Source organism: Oryctolagus cuniculus, chromosome 3 (assembly GCF_964237555.1).
Source record: "Oryctolagus cuniculus chromosome 3, mOryCun1.1, whole genome shotgun sequence".
Classification (NCBI taxonomy): Eukaryota; Metazoa; Chordata; class Mammalia; order Lagomorpha; family Leporidae; genus Oryctolagus; species Oryctolagus cuniculus.
Window position 1 is genome coordinate 101,692,232 of NC_091434.1, and position 25,736 is coordinate 101,717,967.

The 25,736-nt window shown below is 35.8% G+C and overlaps 1 protein-coding gene across 9 annotated transcripts in view; it reads left to right on the forward strand.

The window, feature by feature from the left end:
- Positions 1-25,736, forward strand: part of LRP1B (LDL receptor related protein 1B) — a 2,140,503-nt gene that overhangs the window by 1,188,265 nt on the left and 926,502 nt on the right. For all 9 annotated transcript variants that reach the window (XR_007920674.2, XM_051849575.2, XM_051849574.2 and 6 more), the window contains 4 exons: positions 1,292-1,472; positions 7,936-8,155; positions 9,933-10,122; positions 19,345-19,467. Coding sequence is in view for 8 of the 9 variants with exons in the window: in XM_051849575.2 (XP_051705535.2) it covers positions 1,292-1,472; positions 7,936-8,155; positions 9,933-10,122; positions 19,345-19,467 (714 nt within the window). In the remaining variant the exon portion in view is untranslated. The remainder of the gene's footprint in view (positions 1-1,291; positions 1,473-7,935; positions 8,156-9,932; positions 10,123-19,344; positions 19,468-25,736) is intronic.

The window sequence follows — 25,736 nt, forward strand, 5'->3', positions numbered from 1 at the left end:
TCATATTGGATGGTAATGAAGCAGATAGCCAAGTGAAATTGAGGACATATCTGATTCACTAATGGGATTTTCAGCTATATCAAATCACACTTTGTATTAGTCATCCTGCATCAGGGCACGTGTTGATTAGCAGAAAGGGTCACAAAGGAAAATTTTTTTCCAGAGAGAACACCCATGATTAAAGAATATAATAATTGTGAATATTAATAATATCTCCATTTGAGGCAGTGTGTTGCAGACTTCCCAGGAGTCTGTGAACATGCAGCTGTTCTCTTATGTGTTACTGTCTGTTGTTTTGTCTGTTGCTTTCCAGCTCTGTATCTCATACAGAGGAGGAAAGGAGAGAGACTTCTTTGGAGGAATTTACAGTAATTTATCATGCAATAGAAAAATGGGACTATCTGATGTTGTGGGCAATTTGGGTCATAGTTTACAAAATGGCAAAAAAAAAAAAAAATGAAGAGAGAACGTTGCAGAAACTGACTGTGTGAACAGTCTGGTGTTGAAGGTCTCTCCATTAGGGGAGTATCCCTAATCCATGTATCTTGGATTTTTATCCGAATTGATTGGTAATAGTCTATAAGGAAATGCTTTCACTTTGAAGTATCAGTTTCCCTTTTCGTGAAATAAAGGGTCTGAGTTAGGTGAATTCCTAAGATCGTGTGTTTATAATATTTTTGATTTATCATTGTCTGTCTCTTACTGGAGTTGTTGTAATTGGATTCTTTTCACTGTAAGTCTAAAATACACAGGAGTGTTTCAGTGATTGTTTTGAGGGTTGCTGTTCATACAGTTCTATAATAAAAGCCTGTTCTGGCTTTTATTGTGTGCTCAAATGTGTGCTCCAGTTGGACCTGTTCATCTCTTCACAAGAGGATATTCATATTATTTTGATTGCTCAGATTACATATTATAGATTTGAACATGCAGGCATAGTACTAGTAGATATTTCTTCTGAATAGTCTATATTATTGTATTTTTCCATTATATCCATCCTCTTCTATTCACATTAGTTATACTTTCCTGTTTCCTTTTTTTAAAGGAAGCATTATAATTAACATGTCAGTAGTTCTGTATAACAGAGAAATGTACATGAACAAAGAGGACCTGCCATTCACATAAAATCTCATTTGATTATTTGATATAAAATTGAAAAATAGTCTATTGAATAGTGATAGTTTCAAAAGTTATACCATGTGGAATGCATGGGTTGGTGTTCATTCTTTTCTGTATTAAATAAAATATTCATTAGTGGATATTCATTTCACTATAATGATCATTTTTTTTATAGACTTGGATAATGTTGAGGGAATTGCTGTGGACTGGATTGGAAACAACCTTTACTGGACAAATGACGGTCATAGGAAAACCATTAATGTGGCCAGGCTGGAAAAGGCTTCTCAGAGTCGGAAGACTCTTTTAGAGGGAGAAATGTCCCATCCCAGAGGAATTGTGGTGGATCCAGTGAATGGGTTTGTATTATTTATTGCCTTTGTATGAGGAAAATGATTATGGATATATTTGGCTTTTATGTATTTACTAGTAGTATGTTTTATTTAAATTCCATGTATATGTGAATTCATACATGAATGATCTAATAGGAAAAAGCTATTGATATAATGATTTCCTCCCCTAGAGAATATGGATAAAATGTCAGGATATGTTGAACTGAAATAGATTATTAATATAAAGGATATGTAATTCTGTATGTTAAACATCCTGACCCCAATATAAACAATTCAGTTCAATCAGGGAATCAATTTTTAAATTGTTGATATTTAATGTATTCAAAAACTAGTAAAATATTTTGTGCATTTATTGAGTACTAGACATTTGGTTCAATAGGTTACTGTGCTTATCTTCTGGAACCCTCACAGCAATCCTTTGAATTAGATGCTATTCTCATCCATTTTTTTTATAAAAAAAAACCTGGTAACTGATCTGCAAAGTATCATTAAATTAGTAAGAGACTGGATATAAATCCAAACCCAGGAAGTCTTTGTTTTTTTTTTTTTTATTTATTTTTTTTTAGTTCAGGATAATAATCACATAATTTTAGACACAACTGTAGCTTCTATGTAGGAACTTCATCTTATAGTCTGTGCTACTGGTTTGGAGATGGAATGCTGTGTAGAATTCCTGGTAACATATTTGCATTTGATTTTTATTCAGAGGTATTAATTAAACAGAACTGTATTTATAGGAAAGTCAAAGAAATTCAGACATTCCTACCAGCATTCCATTCTTAAATTACATGCGTGTTTTCTCTCCATGCTTCTGTGATGTCATTGTTTCAAAATAGCATCACAAAGTGAGTATCCTTTATAATTTACTGCACACAGGCAAACAGTATTTAATTGAACAGGAGGTACATGAATCCCTTATAAACTGATACCCAAATGCAGTTCCTAGAATTGTTTGTGTGCATAGTAGCTCCACATACAGAGCACTTCTTCTTAAGCAATGGATGAACTCATTGTATATGTTTTTTGTAAGGCATAATTTCAGTGACTCTATGTGCGAATTCTATAATTATCTCTTCTATTCCAGGGTTTTAAGCTAAACCATCCATCTGACCTTTAAACCAAGACAACTTTAGTTTTAAGAGAAAATGGTTATTGCACATTACCCAAATCTACTTGAAACAAGAAGTTCCAAATTTGTCTCCAAATAGCATTTTTCTTCTCAACATTCTGTTAGAGAATAATGTTTTCCAATAGCCTTAAAGAATATTTGTTGTGCAAAGACAGATGATGTAAATGTAAAAATTGTATAACCCTATGATTTAGAAGAAAATTTAAATGCCACTAGTTCCATCTCCTTCATCAGAGTCAAGGATCCCTGTCAACACTTCCCTAGCAGACAAGTGTGCAATTTATACTAGTCAGCATCTGCATCATTGATACTTTTGGAGGCAATTCTAACTGCTATTCATTGTTTTCTTTTCATTAATACAATCTGTGTATTCCTCTATGTCTGTGTACCAGCTGATCCTGTGTTAACCTTCCTTGCTACATAGAATGACACCTTTGCCTCTTCCTTTACACATTTTCAAATAGAATATTACTATTATGCACCAATCCTAAATTAAAATGCATATGTATATATAAGCACACACCCACACACACAGTTCTCCTAACAATATGCTGTTCTGGAGTTCTGTACTTTGAACAGCATGATTAACAACACAGATATAGCCTTAACCCTCAAGAGGCACCTTCTGTCTCATCTGTAAGGAGGAAGGTATAGCAGAAAATAAGTTCCAATGGACAAATAAATAACTGGGTGTCAACAGACCAATTGCTGGAGGCAAATAAACAGTTGGTATGATGGCGATGAACAGTAGACATTTACTTAAACCAAGTTGCTGAGAGAAGTTAAGGAGACATCAGTTCAGTTGAGACCTGCTTGTAGAGAAATAACCAGCCACAGGATATAGAAGACTTACATTAGATGAAGTAGATGGAACATTTGAAGATCTCAAATAGTACAAATATCTTAGAGGAATTCAAATAAAGAAAGTGAGACAGGATCATAGTCAGCAAAAGTGAAATGCAACTGACGGTGGGATTGGCAGGGCAAGCATGGCCTTGCCAGCCATAGTGAGAGTTTTTTAGTTACCTCTCAGTGTAAGGGTAAAACAGAGAAGTCATACATTTAAATTTCACACGTTAAAAAAGCTAATTTTACTTTTCTATGCAAAATGGATTACAAAGCAGCAGAAAAAGAAATGGAACTACGTGAATTTAGTCCATTCAATAATTGTTGGAGACATAATCAATACAAAGAAGCTTTAGTTCAGAAAACTCCATTTAAAATCACATAGTTTACTTCTTTTTTGTTTTTGATTGGCAGAGTTAGACAGTGAGAGAGAGAGAGAGAGACAGAAAGGTCTTCCTTCCGTTGGTTCACCCCCAAAACGGCCACTACGGCCAGAGCGCTGTGCCAATCTGAAGCCAGGAGCCAGGTGCCTCATCCTGGTCTCCCATGGGGTGCAGGGCCCAAGCACTTGGGCCATCCTCCACTGCAGTCCCGGGCCATAGCAGAGAGCTAGGCTGGAAGAGGAGCAACGGGGACAGAACTGGCACCCCAACCGGCACTAGAACCCTGTGTGCCGGCGCCACAGGCAGAGGATTAGCGAAGAGAGCCGCGGTGCCAGCCATAATTTATTCTAAGAACAATAATTTCAGAACAAAAACTGGATTTGCTTGCATTTTTTTAAAGATTTATTTATTTTACTTGAAAGGTGGTTTACAGAGAACGAGAGGCAGAGAGAGAGAGAGAGATCTTTCATCAGCTGGTTCACTCCCAAAATAGCCTCAACAGCTATAGCTAGGCTAGTCTGAAGCCAGGAGTCAGGAGCTTCTTCCGGATTTCCCACATATGTGCAGGGGCCCAAGAACTTGGGCCATATTCCACTGCTTTTCCAGATGCATTAATATGGATTTGAACTGGAAGTGGAGTGGCAGGGACTCTAATCGGTGCCCATATGGGATGACGGCTCTTCAGGTGACAGCTTAACCTGCTGTGCCAGAGCACCAGTCCCTCTCTTGCATTTTTTTAAACTATAATACTTATTTGCAGGAGTAATTGAAAGTTTTCTATAATAAAATAGCCTAGTAATTACTCAATTCCAAGGTATGCTTTGTCTAAAGCTTCATAACTAATTGAAGAATTAATAAAATAATTGTGAATTGATTTCTTTACCAAAAATAATGAGAAACTACCAAGTAGATAAATAAAATACGTAAAATAATAATTGCTCTGAAGGAGCTTCTAACCTGGTGTATATGGTATACCCAGACATATACATACCTTTAACCAAAATAGAATGAAACACAGGCTCCTCAAAAACTCACTGAGGCTCTCAATTCGGAGTTCAATTTTAAAGGCTGAATAGAACATACAAGTGAATAGAGTTGGTGCCTAGCATGTGAAGTGTGCAGTTGATAGTTAGTTACTGTCCTCTGAAGTGATAGTATAAGTGATAGTATAAGCCATTGTTTGGAGTCAGCCCAGTTAGAGGCGGGTTTGAGAAGTGATGAGTTCATTAAGGCTGGAGTAGATAGCCTATTAAAGAACATGGTAGGAGATGAGATTGGAAATATGCAGCAATTTTCCATGTGATGTTTACATTTGTTTTGATCATGACAGGAAGTGGAAAGTTTTGAAACTAAAAGTAACATTTTTAAATTCATGATTTAGGAGCACAATCGATAGCAGTATGACAGCTATATGAGAGAAGCACAATTGAATTGAAATAGGGTGCCCCTTGGAATTCCTTTTAAACAGTAGCATTTGTAATAGGAACAAAACAGTGGGGGTTGAGACAGAGAAGTAGAAATAAAGACTGGCCAGAATCAGCAATTGTTTATGTGGTGAAAAACCTGGAGGAGGGATAGATTGTAAAGGTGCTGTTCTTCATTTTCACAATTTCACAAATTGTTCACAAATTCATAATTAATGACAACAACACGGAAACCTATATCTCCCATTCTGACATCTCTAAATAGCACCTATATGAAATATGTCCAAAATATGCTGAATGCGTACTTTCTCCCAAACAGAATCCTTTCTCAATTAATAGTACATTGTCCTAGTTAGCAACCATGTATTACTTCAGCAAACAAATCAAATTTTCCTAATAGTAAGCAAATGTATATTACATGGGAATGAAACTCTTAACGATTTAAATATTTCTAGTGTTGGTCACTCTATCACTTCAATTGGGGAACATATTTAAGCTCAATGAAACTAAGCATGATATTCCAGGTTGCAGTTATGAATAAGGAATAATTCCTGCTCTTAATTGTTTTAAATTTAATTAAAGAAAATAATCAGACATGAGATATCATTCAGTATGTTACAAGGCATAAATACATTAATCTACAAAAAACAGAAAAGTATTTAAGAAACTTGTATTTTGACTTTTATCCTCAGAAAGATTGGTGATAGATTGCATCAAGAACTGTATTTAAATAGGCTTTGAAAATACAGTAGAATTTTTCTTGCTATAGTAGAAGTCCAGACTAATTTAATTTTTATTTGGTGAATATACAGATCTCCATTTAGGAATCTGTATTTATTTTTATTTCTCTATTTTTGTGGGTTATTTCCCTGTGGTGTGGATTCAAAATCATAATCATAAAATGTTGATTATAAAGGTCTCTCAATATAATATTTAAGCAAATAAATAAATGAATGGATAATGATCACATATATATCCAGCCTTTACCAGCTTGGTACCACATTTAGAAAAATATTATTTTTCTTATATTTTGCTTGAATAAAAATAATCTTAAGTAACAAATCATAATCCCAATTCTTTCTTCAAAGAACAAAATACTATACAATATATTTACAATGTTCATATTTGTTCCTCATATGTGTGTGTGAGTGTGTGTGTGTATGTAGTTTGGGTTGGAGAATCACAGAAAAAAATTGTGTTGCCAAAATCAAAAAGAAAAGCTATAGGACAAGATAATTGCGATTTCAGCAAGTTATATATTAGCAACAAAAATAAAGCACACTGATTAAAACTATGTAAAATGCTTTTAGGGAAATATAAATAGAGATAAAAAATTGTATATTTTACTTTTAGGAAGTTGATTTATGTAGTTGAAATCAGGTATTAGGATTTAATACAGAATTTTATAAAGTGAAATATTTTTATTTCCTCCTAAGCTTTCTCAATGCTTTTTATTGAAAAAATTAAGGAAAGGAAGTTAAGATAGGCATGTTACCATATATATTTCTAGAATTAATAAATTCCAAAGTCTGAATGTACTTTCTCATGTTTGAAAGGCTTATCCACATAGTTGTAAACTGTTGAGGAAGTAAGGAAGTGTTTAATTGTTATCACACAATGGCTGGTTTCTCACATTTTCTGTTTTGCCAAATATGTCAGTTTAGATTACAGTAGGATCTCTAGTTATAGACACAGACTTATTGTAAATTACCTCAAAAATTCTTTTAAGTCCAAAAAATTAGGGATGCCGGAGATCCAATTAGGGTATGTCCAGAGCCAGTAGCGTAGAGAAACTTTGAGACTTTATAAAGTTGTATGTGAAGCGACTGAATTAAAACCTACAGTTTAATAAATAACTCAGAAACTTTCACATGACCCTAAAACAAAGCATGTGGTGGGTTTTAACCTTATTCATGGGGGAATTGGAACATTAGCTCAAAGCCCCTTCTCCCATTTTTAGAGCTTACACAAAAGATTTGCTTTTAAAGACAGATGCTTTTGTTTGAGATAGAAATTAAAGCTCAAAATCTCAAGGTCAGTCAACCTGCTGTTATTAAACTTATGAGCAGCTAAACCATCTTTTGTGGGTTTTGGAGTAATAATAAGCAGCAATAAAGCACAGATAATTTGCATCAGCAAGGCAAAATGAACCTGGCCAAACAAACCCAGTGCGACTATGCCCTTTAGTACAAAGGCAATCCAGTTGCCTGCCTTAAAAAATCATAAGTCATCTGAGATTAAATAAAACTTGGAGTAGATCATTAATTGTGCCATGGGTTCTCTTGTAATTTGTCCGCATTTTAATCACACAATTGGTTATTTATATAGTGAAGGAGACAACATCTAAAAATAGCACACCTCAAGAAATCATTTGCTATACTGGCTATCAACCCCAAAGAAAAAAGATAATTTTCACCGAGTGTCGGGTTAATTAATGCAGGAGGCAAGGAAGTGTGATTGTGGTGTGGTGAGTTTCCTCTAATGAATCTAAATTGACTGTTTCAAGTGAACAAATCTTCCCTGCCCTTAGAAATTCACAGCTGCCCCGTATTTTTGACAGTTAAGTATTGGGAGAACAAATCAGAATGTAATTAGGTCTTACGGAAGTGCAGGTCTTGAGGGAGTGTCTCTCTATACAATTGGCTGATTAAAATAACATGTGTGTTCTCTTGTTTTTAATGTCTTAGTTGGATGTATTGGACAGACTGGGAGGAAGATGAAATAGATGACAGCGTGGGAAGGATCGAGAAGGCTTGGATGGATGGCTTCAATCGGCAGATTTTTGTGACTTCAAAGATGCTGTGGCCAAACGGTTTAACTCTGGACTTTCACAGCAACACATTATACTGGTGTGATGCCTATTATGATCATATTGAAAAAGTGTTTTTGAATGGAACTCACAGGAAGGTAAAAGACAAACACTGCTGTTTTTAACCCACAGGCGTCTTCTTTCACAGAGCCTTGTTGTGTTGTGTTAAAAATACTTTCAAGTTTATTTTTACCCCTCTGAGGTGGCTGCCAATAGGCTCTGTGGGGGGCTATGGGAGGCTGAGCATTAAGTACTGCAGCTGGCACTTGCCTCCGGGAGACCAAGCCTAGCTCACTGTGGTATGCCAGGATTTGTGGGATTTTTAAAAAGCTCCTCTCAGGATATCAGAGCTGTTATAAAATACAGCTTTTCTACATTATTGATGAGTTTTCTATTTCCAAGCAAACCAAATCTAGTCATATATGTTCAATATTTATAGTTTAAATTTAACATATGTGTAATGAGAAAATAATTATAAAGGTTTATCTGAAAGAGATTTGTGACACTGACATGGGAATGAACTGAACTTTAAGCCTAGTGGTCTATGTAACAGCTTCCTCTTGCCTCTTTGGCTAGAATCACTATAAAATGATTTTGAAATAATTGGGTAATTCAAATTATTCCATGGACTGTGAGACAGAGGCATATTTGACAACACCTCAGTTTTTCACCTGATAATTACTTAACTACAACTAACACCATGAACTTATTTCAACTTTTAAGTAGACAAAGAAATGATAGGAATTTTCAAAATATTTCCTTTGACATTGAATTTCCTTCCTTTTTGGGGTGACAGACTGCACAGAATTCTACTCATTATCAATTCTGTTTGAGAAATAGACAGTGAACTTAAGAGTTAAGACCCTCACAAGTACTGATTTTCTTTAACAGGGCTTTAAATATTTTCCCCAAAAAAACTGGTTGACATTTAGCCTAATGTTTCATATTAGCAAGTACTTTATGAACACTTAGAAGTCCTTTAAGGATTTTAGTATGTATGCAGCATATAAACATTTTCATGGCCAGCATATTTTAGCCTCCATGAAGGTGAAAAAAAATTCTGATTGTCTCAATTACTCAGTATTTGGTAATTGGCATGAAAAATTCAGTTAAAAGGAGTAAAATTTGTATTTCTAATCCTAAATTATTTGGATAACTTCCTTAATTCTATAATTTTAAGTAAGATGAATATAAATATTTTCTCATATGAGCAATATGATTTTATAAATGGTGAAAGGTGGAAAATTATTTTTGTACATATTATTTATTCCCCTTTTACAAAGTAGATGTTTATCACATGATTACTCTATTTAAGCAACAGAAATATAACAGGAATGTAAGCAATGTATTACATAGTTAGAATTGAAATTTGCCAGACTTATCAGTTTACTACTAATAATTAAACTATTTACCATTTTTCTTATCATCTCTCATATTTACTCAATTTGCATTGGCACAATTAAAGTAGAAGGATTCTTTTCACTCCCAATGTTGGCTGGCCAAATATGCTCTGTTTGATGGCTGTTGGACAAGCTACATTTCAGGATGCAAAAACATAGTGAGGAGAATTATTCAGAGATAAGGATGAGAGTTGGGCTAAGGCATTTTGATGTTTTCATTCTTGACTGTAGCTTTAGTGCTATCTAGGAGAGAATTTAAGTGGATGAAATGCAAATGATCTCTTTCATGTAGCATGCCCTAAGAAAAGAAAAATATGCTCACATTATAAAATCCATTTTTAAATCTAGGAGAAGAAAATATGAGTTATGTTATTAGTTAGATCATCTTCTGTCATTTGAATATAATTCTTCTACAAATTCAGTCATGTTTCTAAACGCCAGCTCTGATTTTTCACGATGTGTTTATATTTTGCAGATTGTTTACAGTGGGAAAGAGCTGAACCATCCTTTTGGACTGTCACATCACGGGAATTATGTGTTCTGGACTGATTATATGAATGGTTCCATTTTTCAGCTAGATTTGGTAACAAGTGAGGTGACATTACTGAGACATGAAAGACCACCCCTCTTTGGGCTTCAGATTTATGATCCACGAAAGCAACAAGGTATTGAAACTTAAATAAAATTGCTTTTACATTTCATATGTAATAATAACTCACCTTAGTTATCAAAATTTTATTTTGACATTGTTGCTGGTTTTGTGACAAAATGTCTGTTTACTCCAAAGCCAATCAAATCTTAGACATTGTTACCATAAAAATATGTTTCTTGTTCTAAACAGCCTGAGTGAGAAACTCTGGGGATTCTATTTGAGTGAAGTTCAAGGTTTCCTCTAAATACATCGTTTTTCATGTCATTTTTGCTGAAGCAGTTATTTAAAGTAAAAAAAGAAAAGACTAAATGTTTCAAAGTGTATCTACTGTGAACCGAGAAAAATTTCCTTGGTTTGAAAAAAAATATTGAAGGATTGAAAAGAAGCATTACACAAGGAAATATTATTTTCAAAAGTTTCTTAATATATTCATCTGATTTGTTTCTCTGTATATTTAAGGAATATGTAATTATTTTAAGTGATATGAAATGAAAAAATCTACCACAATATTCATGCCTTATTAAAGCAAGGTGGTATTTTATTGTTTTATCTGCTCCAGTTATGAATATTTATGATTCTTTCTGCAAATAACATTGCTCAGAACTTAGATATTAGACAAAGAAAATTGTTCAGAAAATTATGTGGTCCTTTTTTTTATTTAGTCACTGTTTCCTTTTTATGGAGATAACCTTGTAAAAATTTAATGAGCATACATTTCAGTATATTTAGAATGAATGAATTATATACTGAATTTTCTAATGCATATGGTGTCGATAAGAAGTATTCTAACAAAAGATTTTCTAAAGATATTTCAACTAAATCAGAGATCTCACAGCAACTGACCTCATTCAAGGGCTTCAAATTTTTCCTACTGTATTAAATTTGCTTCATTGGGGGAAAATGCCACTTTATTCAATAATGGAAGGGCATAAAATCAGAAATATCATTGGCTAATGAAGGATAAAATTATCTTTAAAAAGAATAAATATGAAATAGCTGTGGACAAGAAATAAAGATTAGAGGAGATTGCCTGGATATATTAAAGGGTAAAGTTTTCTGTTATATGCATATGAACCCTGCTCCCTTCCCTCACCACAAATGTAGTTTGTCTAACAAAACTGGACACAGTACTAGGAACAGAACTACTCTTCTTATCTTTTGCAGGATCTTGTTTTCAGTATTATTCTTCCTTCTAATTTCAATGTAATTAGTTTCCTGGATTTCACTGTACCGATCAATATACCATCACATTTTCCATTTTCCATATCTTTAGAGACTGTTCCTCGTGAATGTCATCACTGAATTCCCACTAGCAAGCATCTGTAATATTTTTATAATATTCATTTTCTTCAAGCTTCCAGTTGCTTTAGTGATTTAATCAATTAAATGCAAAGCATGTGGTGGAAAATGTCTCCCTTACTGTAAAATGGACTTGAGCTTAAATCTGGTTCCTAGAACTGCCTCTGTCTGAATCTTTGAAATCACCATTAAAGGTTTCATAAAAATAAGTCTTTCATAAAATTTCCCTGAAGAATAGATAGCTATTTGTTATATAAGAATAATACTTACATAGCACAGTGAATAGCCAACAATTTATATTAATTTGTACCTACCATTTCTTCATCTGGAGTCAGCATTTTTTTTTTGAGACTTATTTATTTTGTTCTGCTATGGCCTGGGAAAGCAGTGGAAGATGGCCCAATTCCTTGGGACCCTGCAGCCATGTGGGAGACCTGGAAGATGCTCCAGGCTCAGGGCTTTGGATTGGCCCAGCTCAGGCCTTTGTGGCCATCTGGGGAGTGAACCAATGTATGGAAGACCTCTCTCTCTCTCTCCCTCTCTCTCTCTCCCTCTGTCTCTCTTTCTCTCAGCCTCTGCCTCTGCCTCTGTAATTCTGCCTTTCAAATAACAAATCATAAAAAAAAAAAAACCTATTTGTTTTGAAAGACATAGATACAGGGAGAGAGAGAGGATGATTAGGAGAGATCTTCCATCACTGGTTGGTCCAACCCGATGGCTGTAACAGCCAGGGTTGGGCCAGACCTAAACCAGGAACCATAAGCTTCATCTAGGTCTCCCATGTGTATGCAAGGGCCCAAATATTTGGGCCGTCTTCCACTGCTTTTGCAAGTCCAAAAAATAGGTGGGTCAGAGTGGAGCAGCCAGGAAATGAACCGGCACTCACATGGAATGCTGATGTCTCAGATGGCAGCTTAACCTGCTATGCTACCACACTAGCCTCAAATCATAGGTTTTAAATAAATATTCAAAGGAGCAATGTGACACAATAATATGCCACAAAGTACATGACTTCGGTAGAGGGCTGTATTTGTGTTCTGAAAGGTGCTGTTAACATTCACTTGTTCAATGCTATCCTAGAGTGGACAATGGTCTTTTAAACATGAATTTTCTTCTTTTTTAATTAAGGGAGCATTAAAATAGAAACTTAGCCCTGATCACTAAACTCTTTATCAACTGTACTGTAGAAATCATTATGTTGTGTCTTACTAAGAGAATGCATTTAGTCAAATTGATTATTTATCATTAACTTTGTTGACCTACTCAAGTTGTTTCAGTTTTCTGCCCAGTCTTCATATACCAGAGGACTGTCTAGTGCTTAATTCGATCTTGAACAGATAATATCATATGGAGAGGTTGCTTGGTTAACACATCTTTAGTTAGTAAACATCAAAATTGGATACTGCACTCTAGATTTAAACTTTTAGTATCTTTTATTATCTTGACCAAGGTAGTTGGATTATGAGGAAAAATGCACTCACGTATTCAAATGTGGGCATCTTCTCTTACCACATTATAGTATTTTCTCAGTGGTGTTTCTCTTTATAGCCTTTGAACAGTCAATATAAATAAATGTTTGGAAATACATAATCAGTGGAATATAAACTTTGGTTATATACTGTCATCTTTCTTTAAAGCTATAACAGTAGCAAATAAATAGAAAACCAAATCCTTAACTAGTACATATCACCAATTCTGCACTGAATAAGATAAGCTATTCTTATATAACCATGTAGTTTTAGTCTGTCTCTCATTCTTCTCCCTTTATCTGAGCTAGTAGAAAGGCATAGACTATATGGTTTTATACATACACACAAATATATGTACTCTATATTGACTATAATATTTATACACATGCATATGAATCTGTATGGATACACACGTAGTATTTCCATATGCACATATATAATACACATGCACGCATATACATACACATACACACAGTACCTGGCAGGAACACCGTGAAAAATATTTAGGGATGCTAATAGTATAACATCTAAACATATTAGACTCAATGTGAGGAAATGAGTCAGCTAATCGGACACCTCTTCTTCCAGTATGAAGAAAACACTTATCAAATTACTTGATGATATACAAGCTAAGTCCAGGAAGGTAGATGAGACATATAACCATATTAAAATGAAAGCTACATCTAGGAATGCAGTCTGATGTAATTATTAGGAATTTTGTTTCAAGCTAGTTTTCTCACATGCTACTGTCATTTCCTCCAACATTTCTTTATTAATGGTAAGTCTCTGGAACAGCTTTTGTAAACCTCTCCTGAAATTCCTATTTTAGAGAACAGCAATGGTATAAAAGAATCTCTTATGTATTTTCTGCTTCCTGTTAATGTGCACCTGGGAAGTAGCAGTTGGCTCAAGTGACTCAGTCCCTGCCAACCATGTGGGAGACCTGACTATATTCCAGGCTTCTAGTTTTGGCATGGCTGGGCCCCAGCTGTTATGGGTATTTGGAAAGCAATCTCTCTGTCTCTGTTTCTGTCTCTCTACTTTTCAAATGAATATATAAAAATAAAAAATTTGGAAAAGGATTTATTTGAAAGGCAGAGTTAGAAAGAGAGACAGAGACAGAGACAGAGACAGAGACAGAGAGATCTTCCATCCACTGGTTCACTCCCCAGATGGCTGCAAATGCCTGAGCTGGACTAGTTAAGAACTTGGGCCATCTTCCCCTGCTTTCTCAGACACATTAGCAGGGAGCTGGGTTACAAGTGGAACAGCCATGACTCAAACTGGTGTGCATATGGGATGATGGCATTGTAGGCAGCAGTTTTACACGCTACTCCATGACACCAGCCCCAATAAATAAATATTTTTTAAAAAAGATTTTTGTTTATTTTAGAGGTAGACTTACAGACGGTGAGAGAAAGAGACAGAGAGAAAGGTCATCCATCCACTGGTTCACTTACCAAATGGCTGCCACGGCCGGCGCTGCGCTGATCCAAAGCCAGAAGCCAGGAGCTTCTTCTTGGTCTCCCACATGGTGCAGGGGCCCAAGAGCTCAGGGCATCCTCTACTGCTTTCCCAGGCATAGCAGAAAGCAAGATCAGAAGAGGAGCAGCCAGGACATGAACCAGCGCCCATATGGGATGCCGGTGCCGCAGGAGGAGACTTAGCCTACTGCACCACAGTACCAGCTCCATAAGTAATTTTTGAAAAGAGCTTTTAGTGGAAAATCAATCAGTGCACCTACTGGTCCTGTTAGTGGAATTTTGATATTTCTGGTTTGGATACTGTTTTTCTGGCAATGTTCCTCTTGGATCAAGTGAGTCAGATCATAGACATCCCTGCAGAATTCGGACAACATCCAGTAAAAGGCCCTGATCTGACCCTTCCAATTGGCTAGGTTAACTTTTCACTGATAATTTCTCCCAGCCAACAGATTGTTCATATATCTGAAAGTCCATTTGGCTGGCACTCAGTTGACGGATTCCTAGTTCCAAGGTAGGAACTCTGTAAAGAAAATATCAGATGTTATCTTAAATCTGAAAATGCTACTTCTCTATTTGATCCATTCTAGTTCTTTGCAACATGTTTAAATTCTGAAATAAATAACATACATCTGTGTTTTGAAATAGGTTACAGGAAGGTTAAGGGATGTGGACAGCTGACTGGGTACAAGTAAACATTGTCAGTGCTGCCATGTGTGTAAGAGGGTGGGTGGCATGAAGATGGGAGAGATTGTCAGTTCACTAGATAAGTATTTGTTGGATGTTAGTGTTTAATTCCCTGGAGCAGGCATTAATCCAGTAGGTAAGCCACCTACATCACAATTGAACTGCCTGAGCTCATGTCCTAGCCCAGCTCCTGACCCCCGTTTCCTATCAGTGCAGACCCTGGAAAGCCGAAGTAGTTGAGACCCTGACACCTATGTCAGAGGTCAAGATTGCTTTCCTGGCTCGCGGATCCATTCCCATCCTGTACTCAGCTATTGTGGGTATTTGGGGAAAGCACCAGTGGGTGAGAGTTCTCTCTTTCTCTGCCTGTCTGTATATCCTTGTCTATTTGTCTCTGCCTCTTATACAAATAGAAAGAAAAAAAAAAAAAAACTTCTCTGAAATGTAAAGTATTTATATATGAAGAATATATATGTATTCTTATTCACATGCATATGAAAGAACCTCCTTAATCTGTTTAAAACCTGACACAGATATCTGCATAATTCTACCTTCACTCCAAATGGTTGTCCATGTCATTCCCATTGCTCAGTAAAAGTTACATCCATTCCTTCAACTAATGTTTATCACCCCCACACTATTTACCAGCACTGTTTGTAATTAGGAGAGTAATTCTACTTTTGGAAAATAGAAGATTAGGAAAAAGGGATATTTTTTGACCCATACACACTACTATCTTGAACTAAACACTGAAAACTTCCTCATTTGCTTTCTTTGTATATCTGATTTTTACGGTATCTACTTCCCAAAGTAACTGAATCAAGAATTTTTTTCCATTTTTGATGTTATTTTCTATCCTTTATTGATCTAACTTTATTTTACTATATATAAGTAAGAGTTACAAACATAAATTTAAAAGTAAGAAAATATTTTAATTATCTAAAAATATTATTATTTTCTGGAAATAAGTGTTTTTAGCAAGGATTTTCTTTAATTTTTTATTTACTTGAGAGGCAGAGAGACAGAGAAAGGAAGCTCTCATCTGCTGAGTCACTCTCCAAATGTCCACAATGACTGCAGCAAGGTCAGGCCAAAGATGGAAGTAAGGAACTTTATGAATATAAATTTCTAAATAAGATCGAAGTTGGCGAACTCAAAAGGCTTCCATAGCCTTGGCAACTCATGACTAGAGCCTAGGGAGATTACTGACGCCATAAACAAGAGTGTCAATTTGTTAAGTCAACAACAGGAGTCACTGTGCACTTACTCCTCATGTAGTATCTCTGTCCTTAATGTGTTGTTCAATGTGAATTAATGCTATAACTAGTACTGAACCAGTATGTTACACTTTATGTTCTGTGTGGGTGCAAACTGTTGAAATCTTTACTTAATATATACTAAGTTGATCTTCTGTATATAAAGATAATTGAAAATGAATCTTAATGTGAATGGAATGGGAGAGGGAGCAGGAGATGGGAGGGTTGCGGGTGGGAGGGAAGTTATAGGGGGGGAAAGCCATTGTAATCCATAAACTGTACTTTGGAAATTTATATTTACTAAATAAAAGCTAAAAAAAAAACCAACTAATATTAATTAAAATTAATTAATTCTAAATTTCCGGAATCTAAATATTACTAAAATATTTTAAATGAGATTTAACTCTGTACATAATGTATCTTACATAGACAGTGCACTTGAGTGTCCTATGAAATACTTTATTTCCCTTCTGCTGTCATGGCATAAACATAATTGTCTTTGAGAGCTAGTTAATGTGCTTCTGCATTCCCAACTGAAACAAAAGCCCCAACTAAACTTAATTACCCTCTGAGCTCCGAAATTAATACTATAGCTTGCATTATTAGCTTTCTTAGTTCTCAGTTGTACTTTTTATTTTCATAAACATGGAATATTAAATTTATTCTTCTGAATAATGAAAAGATAATATACTTTAAGTCATTTCTCCTGATCCATAGGCACACAATAATAATTCGTGGGACTGGTTTAAGTATTTATTGCATTTGGCAACTTTTTAGTGGTATATTTTCTCAATCCTTATTATTCTCTACATAGAGAATCCAGCCCCTAGTCTGTCACTTTAGTCACATTTTTAGCACTTTAACTGCCAATATAAGCTTAATTATTGTATTACCTTACTGTATGGTCTAAGAATTGAAAACTATTTCTAACATTTGAGTAAGATCTCATGATACAATGATAATTTTATTGATATTTGGAAAATACTACATACTATAAAATAAGCCTCACTGTTGATTTCTTTGTGAAGTTGGACACATAAGTGTATTCCTCCTTCCTGTCTTTCCTATCTATAGTAAAAGTGTGAAAATGGTGATTACCTAAATTTTATTTATTTTTGCCAACACCTTTAGAAAACATGACCTCCAGACTTTTCAAAAATTTACTCAGTTTTGAGGCCAGCATTGTGGCATAATGGATTAAGCTGCTGTCAGCAACACCAGCATCCCATATGGGCACCAGTTCTAACCCCTGCTGCTCCACTTCCAATTCAGCTTCCTGTTAATGTGGAAGATAGTCCAAGTCCTTGGGCTGCTGCACCCATGTGAGAGACCCCAATAAAACTGCTGCCTCCTGGCTTCAGTCTGGCCCAGCCCTGGCTTTCTCTGACATTTAGGATTTACCCAGCAAATGGAATACCTGCCCTTCCCCCTCTTTTCCTCCCCCTCCCCTTCTCCCCTTCACCCATTCCCCCTGCTACTCCTCCCTCTCCTCTCTCCCCCCCCTCCCCTTATCCTTCACCCCTCCCCATCTCCCTCTCTCTCTCTCCCTGTGAAGCAGCAGATAGAAGACCTCTTCCTCTCCCTCTTCTGCCTGGCTCTTCCTCTCCTTCTCCCTCTCCCTCTCCTTCCTCTCCCTTCCACTCTTTTGTCTCTCCCTTTTCTACCTCTCCCTCCTCTGCCTCTTCCTCTGCCTTTTCCTCTTTCTATAATTCCACCCTTCAAATGAATAAAACTAATCTTTAAAAGAATTTTTACTAAGTTTTATCTGAGAATCTTTAAGTCTGCTTCAAATAGGTTTATGAATACCATTTCATATTTTCTTAATTGATGCATATTGTAATATTGTATACCCCATTAGCGCATCTACTCTTTTTTTTAACTTTTATTTAATAAATATAAATTTCCAAAGCATCAACTTTTGGATTATAGCAGCTTTTTCCCGCCATAACCTCGCTCCTACCCGCTACCATCCCATCTCCCTCTCCCTCTCCCATCCTATTCTTCATCAAGATTCATTTTCAATTATCTTTATATACAGAAGATCAACTTAGTATATACTAAGTAAAGATTTCAACAGGTTGCACCCACACAGAAACGCAAAGTATAAAGTACTGTTTGAATACTGGTTATACCGTTAATTCACATAGTACAACACATGAAGGACAGAGATCCTACATAGGGAGTAAGTGTAGAGTGACTCCTGTTGTTGATTTAACAATTGACACTCTTATTTATGGCGTCAGTAATCACCTGAGGCTCTTGTCATGAGTTGCCAAGGCTATGGAAGCCTTTTGAGTTCGCTGACTCTGATCTCATTTAGACAGGGCCATAGTCAAAGTGGAAGTTCTCTCCTCCCTTCAGAGAAAGGTACTTCCTTCTTTGATGGCCCATTCTTTCCGCTGGGATCTCACAGAGATCTTTCATTTAGGTTATATATATATATATATATATATAGCCACAGTGTCTTGGCTTTCCAAGTGCATCTACTCTTTAAGTCTGTTGTGACAACAGCAACATTGCTCAGTGACAAAGCAAAGAAAAAGCCTTGCATGTACTCTGTGCTTCTTGGCGTCTTCCACTCTAACTCTTGGCAGTGTACCTTTTGCTCAAGAGTGAAGATTATTCCACCGCTGGGCCAAGTGCTCATTCTGTCAGTGGTCTTGTTTTGAAAGAACTCAGACTTGAAACAGTAGCCTTACCTGGAAAACTATCTGAAAGTATTATGGACCTTTCTTCTTTTCTCTCTCCCTCTTTCTTTCTCTCTGTGTCTCACTGTCGCTCTAGCTCTAGCTCTAGTTCTAGCTCTAGCTCTAGCTCTGTCTCTGTACCTAACTCCAAACAGACCTCTATCTCTTCCAAGCAACATGAAAATAAATTCCTCTTTTCTACCAATACCTGCTGTGTTTTCAAACATCACTGATTTTCATTGTGATTTGACAGTAATCATGACTACACTGCCGAATATATACTACACATAGAGAAAAAAGGTGTACATAACTGGTTGGAATCTGAATTCTCTGACACGGTCACTTTCGTCTTGCAGGTGACAACATGTGCCGAGTAAATAATGGGGGCTGTAGTACACTCTGCTTAGCCATTCCTGCAGGCCGGGTGTGTGCTTGTGCTGATAATCAGCTACTGGATGAAAATGGAACAACGTGCACATGTAAGCTGCTTTTCTTGTTACATTCACTGTTTGCTTATATGGCTCTTTATGAAGACCCGGAGCAGATCAAATTGAAGGCATTAAGAACAAACTTGGAAAAAGAAATTCAGATAATTACTTCGTTATAATTCTTTTTAAACTAAAAACTTTTAACTGATTTAAATTCTAAAATACAGCTAGATAATGACATTGATGATGTTTTACATAGTACCATGTCACTGCTGCAATAAAAAGGCAAAAGCAAAGAAACAAATATCTCATGAAACTGTAAGGGAGCTTCACAATTGACAGCTGCAATTGAAAGTGTGTAGTTATTGGTCAGACAAATGATATATTGATGGGGAACATTTTCCTAAAATTACTTTAAATGGTTTTGAGTCTCAGTTATCTAAATTTGGTGGTGAGCAGCAGAGAAGAAGGAAAAAGAGACTTCAGAGGAACTTATAATCTTTGTCAAAATAGTGAATTAACTCAATTGATGGACCTACATAAAGGACATTTGTAATAACTTTTGCTGACATTCCTCAATTTACTGCACCTTATTACCCCACTGTGACTCTGTTCGGATGCATTCTTTATACCGTATATGATGTCTCTTCATACAGCAATACTGTGCATACAATGAGTAATATGAAAGGGTTCAAGAGTTATTTAACCTTGTGTGTTAGAGACCTCCAGAGTAACAGGACTTACATACACACACAGAGATAGACTGAGTGAGAGACACAGAGAGAGACAGATTGAGTCATCACAAGGAATTGGCTAATACAACTATGGAAACAAAGTCTAAAGAGCTGCAGTCTTTAAGCTGGAGACCCAGGAGAGCTAATGGTGTAAGTTCCAGTCCACCTGTCATAGTCATGGGACCCATGAAGAGCTGACATTTTAGTTCAAGTCCAAAGGATTGGAAGAAAGTTTATCCTAGCTCAAGGCAGTCAGGAAAGATTCTTTTTATCTTCTTTGAACATTTGATGGTTAATATTATTTATGATACACTATTATGGGTATTTATTTCTTTATTGTGTATGATTCCATCTGTATTTTACCAGATGGTTCATGTTCAATTTGTGTGACATTTTACTTAGGTATTTGAAATATTATCACCAGTTTTAAATTTATCTCATGTTGAGCTTTAACTATTTGGGATGAGTACTTCAGATTCCTTTCTGCTACTCTTTTCATCTTCTTCAGTGTCACTTATTATTATTAAAATTTATGACTTCTGATTCATCAGCACGTAGAAGTCTCTTCTTTATAAGCATACTTCAGCATTTTATAGTTAGTTAACCATCATTACAATATTTTAGACCTAGATCAATATTTCTTTAGTTTTATTACTTAGTACTCAAACTTTTACAACCCTGCTTTTTTATCAATTGATTTTGATTGATGTGTAGGCTCAATGAGAGCAGTTCCCTTTTTTTAAGATATACTTTATTTATTTGAAAGACAAAGAGAGAGGTAGAGACACAGTGAGAGAGAGGTCTTCCATCCGCTGGTTCACTCCCCAATGTGGCTGCAATGGCCAGAGCTTAGCTGATCTGAAGCCAGGAGCCAGGAACTTCTACTGGGTCTCCCACATGGGTGCAGGGGTCCAAGGATGAATTAGCAGGGACCTGGATCAGAAGTGGAGCAGCTGGGTCTAAAACCGATGCCCATATGGGATGCCAGCAAAGTAGGCCATGGCTTTAACAAGCTGCACCATGGCATCAGCCCTTATAGGATAATTGAAAATGAATCTTGATATGAATGGAAGGGGAGAGGGAGTGGGAAAGGGGAGGGTTGCAGGTGGGAGGAAAGTTATGGGGGGGGGGAAGCCATTGTAATCCATAAGCTGTACTTTGGAAATTTATATTCATTAAATAAAAGTTAAAAAAAAAAACTTGCTTAGTAAGAATATAGAAAATGCATACTGTTAAATTATTGTGTATTCCAAATATGTTACATTTGCTTTATAAGTGAATAATTCTTGTTCCCAGCTCCTTGCTTTGTCCTAGCCCATTCTTGGCCTTTGCTAACATTTAGGGGTGAACCACTGGATGGGAGCTTTTACACTCACTCATTTGCTCCCTCTCTCTCCCTCCTCAGCCCCATGTATGTGTGTGTGTGTGTGTGTGTGTTACTCAAATAAAAAAATAAATAAACTGTCTGCCTGGAATATAATAATATAAAGAGTTCTTTCGCCAATGCCGTGGAATGGTTCTTACATTTTGAAAATGGAATGTATATACACACACTAGCCTTGATGGACTTCCACTAGGCCTCTACTTCCCTTTCTGCACTCCTAGACTTCTCTCAGGGATGGAGGTAGCCCTGAAAGTACTTTCTGTTTTGGTAGGCACAGACCTTATAGGATGAACTTGAAGAGAAGAGGAGCGAAGGGGAGATCTTCCTACACAAAGATAGATAGGCATATTCAATTTCCAGTGTCATAAGAGACTCCTCAATAAATCTTTCAATTTATTCCTATTGGCCTTGCAAGAAATTAAAAATCCCCTTGTGATAGTGATAGTACAATGATTAACACATCAAACACTCAGAGATCTTGTGAATTTTCATTTTCATTTTTTGTAATTGTAAGAAGTTGAAATGAGGCCATATTCATTAGATACTGATGTCTAAATGGCATGTAGAGTTTGTAATTTTCTAATTAGTTTCTCAGTTTCAATTACATGAATTATAGTTATGTGAATCACAGTTATGTAAGTCATTGGCCTTCAAATTATGTTTGTAATTTCCTTCATTCTTTTACTTCATTATCAACTTAAGAATTACATTTGAGTTAGTACATGTATATACACATACACATGTTTATATATTATATATATAATCACTATTTGTGATACATTGATTGGTAGATGAAAAACAGTGTTATAGAATAGAGGAAACAGACAAAATGGGAAGAAAACATTATAATTAGTAAAAATGAGCTGGAGTAAGTAGAAAGTACTGAGATAAAAATAAAAAACTAACATTTAAAAAATTAAGGTAGTAAAATACTACAAGGATTTATGATTATTTAACAAATTACTTATTTAGATAAATTTCCTATTTCTAGGTATATTCTCAAGGCTCATACGAAAGTAAGAGATTAAGAATCATTTGTTCTTTGTGTGTTCAAAGCTTGCTCCCCTTGCCTGCACTATAAATAAAAAGGATAAAAGGCTTATTGGGGCTTTACAAAAATACCCAACTTAGTGTCTCCTCCTTGGAGTCAGCCAGTGAGAGATTCAGGGAAGAGCACGTGACACCCTCGTGTGTAGCTGTATAGATACAGATTGAACATTCACATGCCTTATTTGGGGGTATCAACAAGTCAATGGCAAACACTTCCCACATCTATATAGAGCCCTTAGACAGCAAATGTGTCTTAACTGCTCACTTGTATTCTTTATTAGATACTCTACCCTCCAGTTAGATGGTACACAGTTATGTCCTCCTTGTTTATGGTGAGGTTCCCTGGTACTTAAACATCGTGGTAAGAGAGGACACAGATTTGCTTGGGTACTTCCCTTTATTAGAAATAATCCTTTGTCACATTCTCTAAAGCTACGTATGTTTGTTTGTTTGTTTTAACTTTGATGATCTCCAGTTGCTCTCTTTCTCTCTTGTTTGCTGGCCCTCTGGCTTATGTAGTTTCTCTTTTGCCATAACTGCCAAACCAAACAAAAAAATAAAAGATTTTCAACAGTTTCTTGGAAGCCAGAAATGTGCATAAATTTTAAGGAACATTAGCTAGGCACAAACTCCAGTAGCCCTTGGAATGATTCATACAAATGGTCCTAAATATGGGAAGAAACACACACAAAGAATATAAGAAGTATTTATTTCTCAATAGCCCAGGCTATCACTGGATATCTGTAAAAGTCGAAATCAGATAAATTTGGTTTGTAAGAAAATACTGCAGTCAGTGTAGGTTACAATGCTGCCACTAGGAGATTAGTTATTATGATTGTACACATATAGTTAGACACTTGGTGAAAGTTAGACACACATTTTCTGAAATGGATGGTCTCTTTCTAATGTCTACAGAGGAAGTGACCTCAATTCAATAAAGCACAAAATAAGAGGATATTATGTGTGCTTGTTACACTAAAGAACGTTAAGACAACCAAAAGTGCATGCAATTTTTTGTTATATTTGACTATTAAAATTCTACTAAATCTTTTTATACACCATTCAACTTGCCTACGTTCTCTTCAAGTGTAACAGTAAAAATCAAGAGGAATAACATAGTAAATCATTTCTTGCAAATAACTCCTAGGATGTAAATACATTATTTCCATCTCTATTTATCTAATGGTAAAGATTTCTTAAGGTTATGTTAGGTTTAGCTTGCATATGAGGAAATTATAGTGCTGGAGGGCTACAAGTAGAGTTCATGGTTGTAGAATATAGTACAAAACAAATAGTGTGTCTGCTACTAACATCTCATTAGTGCTTATTTTTCTGGTCTTCTGGTTTAGTTCAGAAGTATATTATAGTCATGTGAACTGCGGTCAACAAGAGTAGCACTATAATCTGATGCTAACAAGCAAAATCAAGAGAGATGCTATAGCCATTAACACATGATCTTCCTGGATCAGTCATCTTCTTGAGTTGACATCAAATGAACAAAAATCCACTGGTATATAGTCAGGACGGACTAAATACAAAGGATTGTTTTTTATTAAGCTGAAATACAAGGCTATCCTAGGAAATGCATGCACCAAATGGAAAAATATTGGCAAGCTATGTGATTGATTAAGGTTGAATTCTAATGCCATGCCTGGAAAGAATTAAGCATGAGAGTATGGAGACTTTGTCCTTGTGAATCTTGTCAGTTATGGTCAAATACTATTACAAGTAGAAATGCTATCTGGGTATATCATAGTAACATAGAGCTTATTATCTCTGAGAAACACATATAAAGCAAGATGACCAATTATCAAGTGCATTCTATGGTTCTTGTGACAACTTTGTGGAGAAAATAGCAACATGCACAATTAATAAGTGGGGACTTAAGTGATCCCAAGGAAGTAAATTATGCTCCAAAAAGTGATAGACATTACTTTAAAAAATAACAGAGCTATTTAGTCTGCAATGATGATATAATAATTCTTTGAATAGTTCTTTAGTGGCCTGAAAGAAATGACAGAACTTTGCAATGTGCCCCACTCTCAGAAGATCAACTTGAACATTGCGAAAATATTGGTTCTCCAAGGGATGGCATTGCACAATTACATGTCAGTGGTACTCTGTGACCTTTATCGCCTTCTGGATCACCAGATATATTCCTCTGTCAGAAACAGTGCACCACTATGATGGGCCATTTATCTGTTCAGCTGTGGCAAGCCTTATGTTCTAAGATATATGCAGTCTAATGTGTAGTAAAAAGTTTAAGGCAGTAAAAAGTTTAGAAGCCCCATTCAGATGAATATTTACGGCCTTCTGTGCCTGGGAACACTCACAGAAGATTATGTACCACTTAGGTTGGCTGCTCAGAAGACCACTCTATCTAATGAAAGGTCATCCTGCTATAACATAAAGGAGAAAACTCAAAAACCAGAGCAGCATTTCTCACCATCTTCCTATGTAGGTGAGCTTCTATAAAGGCTTCCAACGATACACCACTTCATTTTCTTCTTGGTTCTTCCCTCTCTCTGCTCAAATAAAGGTTGTATATTCCCAAAATGAAAAGCAAACAATGTGCTAAACAAGTAAATGTGTCTTAATTTGAGATGTATAGGAACAAAGGATGACTTTATTTTGTGCACAAGAACAAATGCTGTTATAACTGAGTTATATTTTTGATGTAATCGACAGCTAAATATCACTTGAGAGAGAAGCAGAGAATTCGTTTAAAATAGATGGCCATTAAGGAAGAAACACAAAGGTAGATAAAACACTCTTGTTCATGCACATTGCAGCTTGTTAAACCAAGATCAGGAGCATTCATTGAGGCCAGTAGGTGAGATGACAGCTAAACCTGAGATGATTCAAAAGTAAAATAAAATAAAATTGTTTGTTAGTAGGGTTTCCTACTTCAGTTAATTGTGACTTGAACATAATTACCAGCAGACATTTCTTTGATCCAGGAAAAATAATTAATTTGGACTGTATATTTTCCTTTGTAGTGTCTTGTAGTCATGCACAGGCCTTCTGATTTCATTGCTCTAACAGCAGGTATCATAGAATGTTTGAAAACTAGTAGTTCCATTCCAGGCTTGTCATGATTCATGTTATTTTATTTTTTACCCTGATTAAATTAAAGGAATATTTATTGCTTT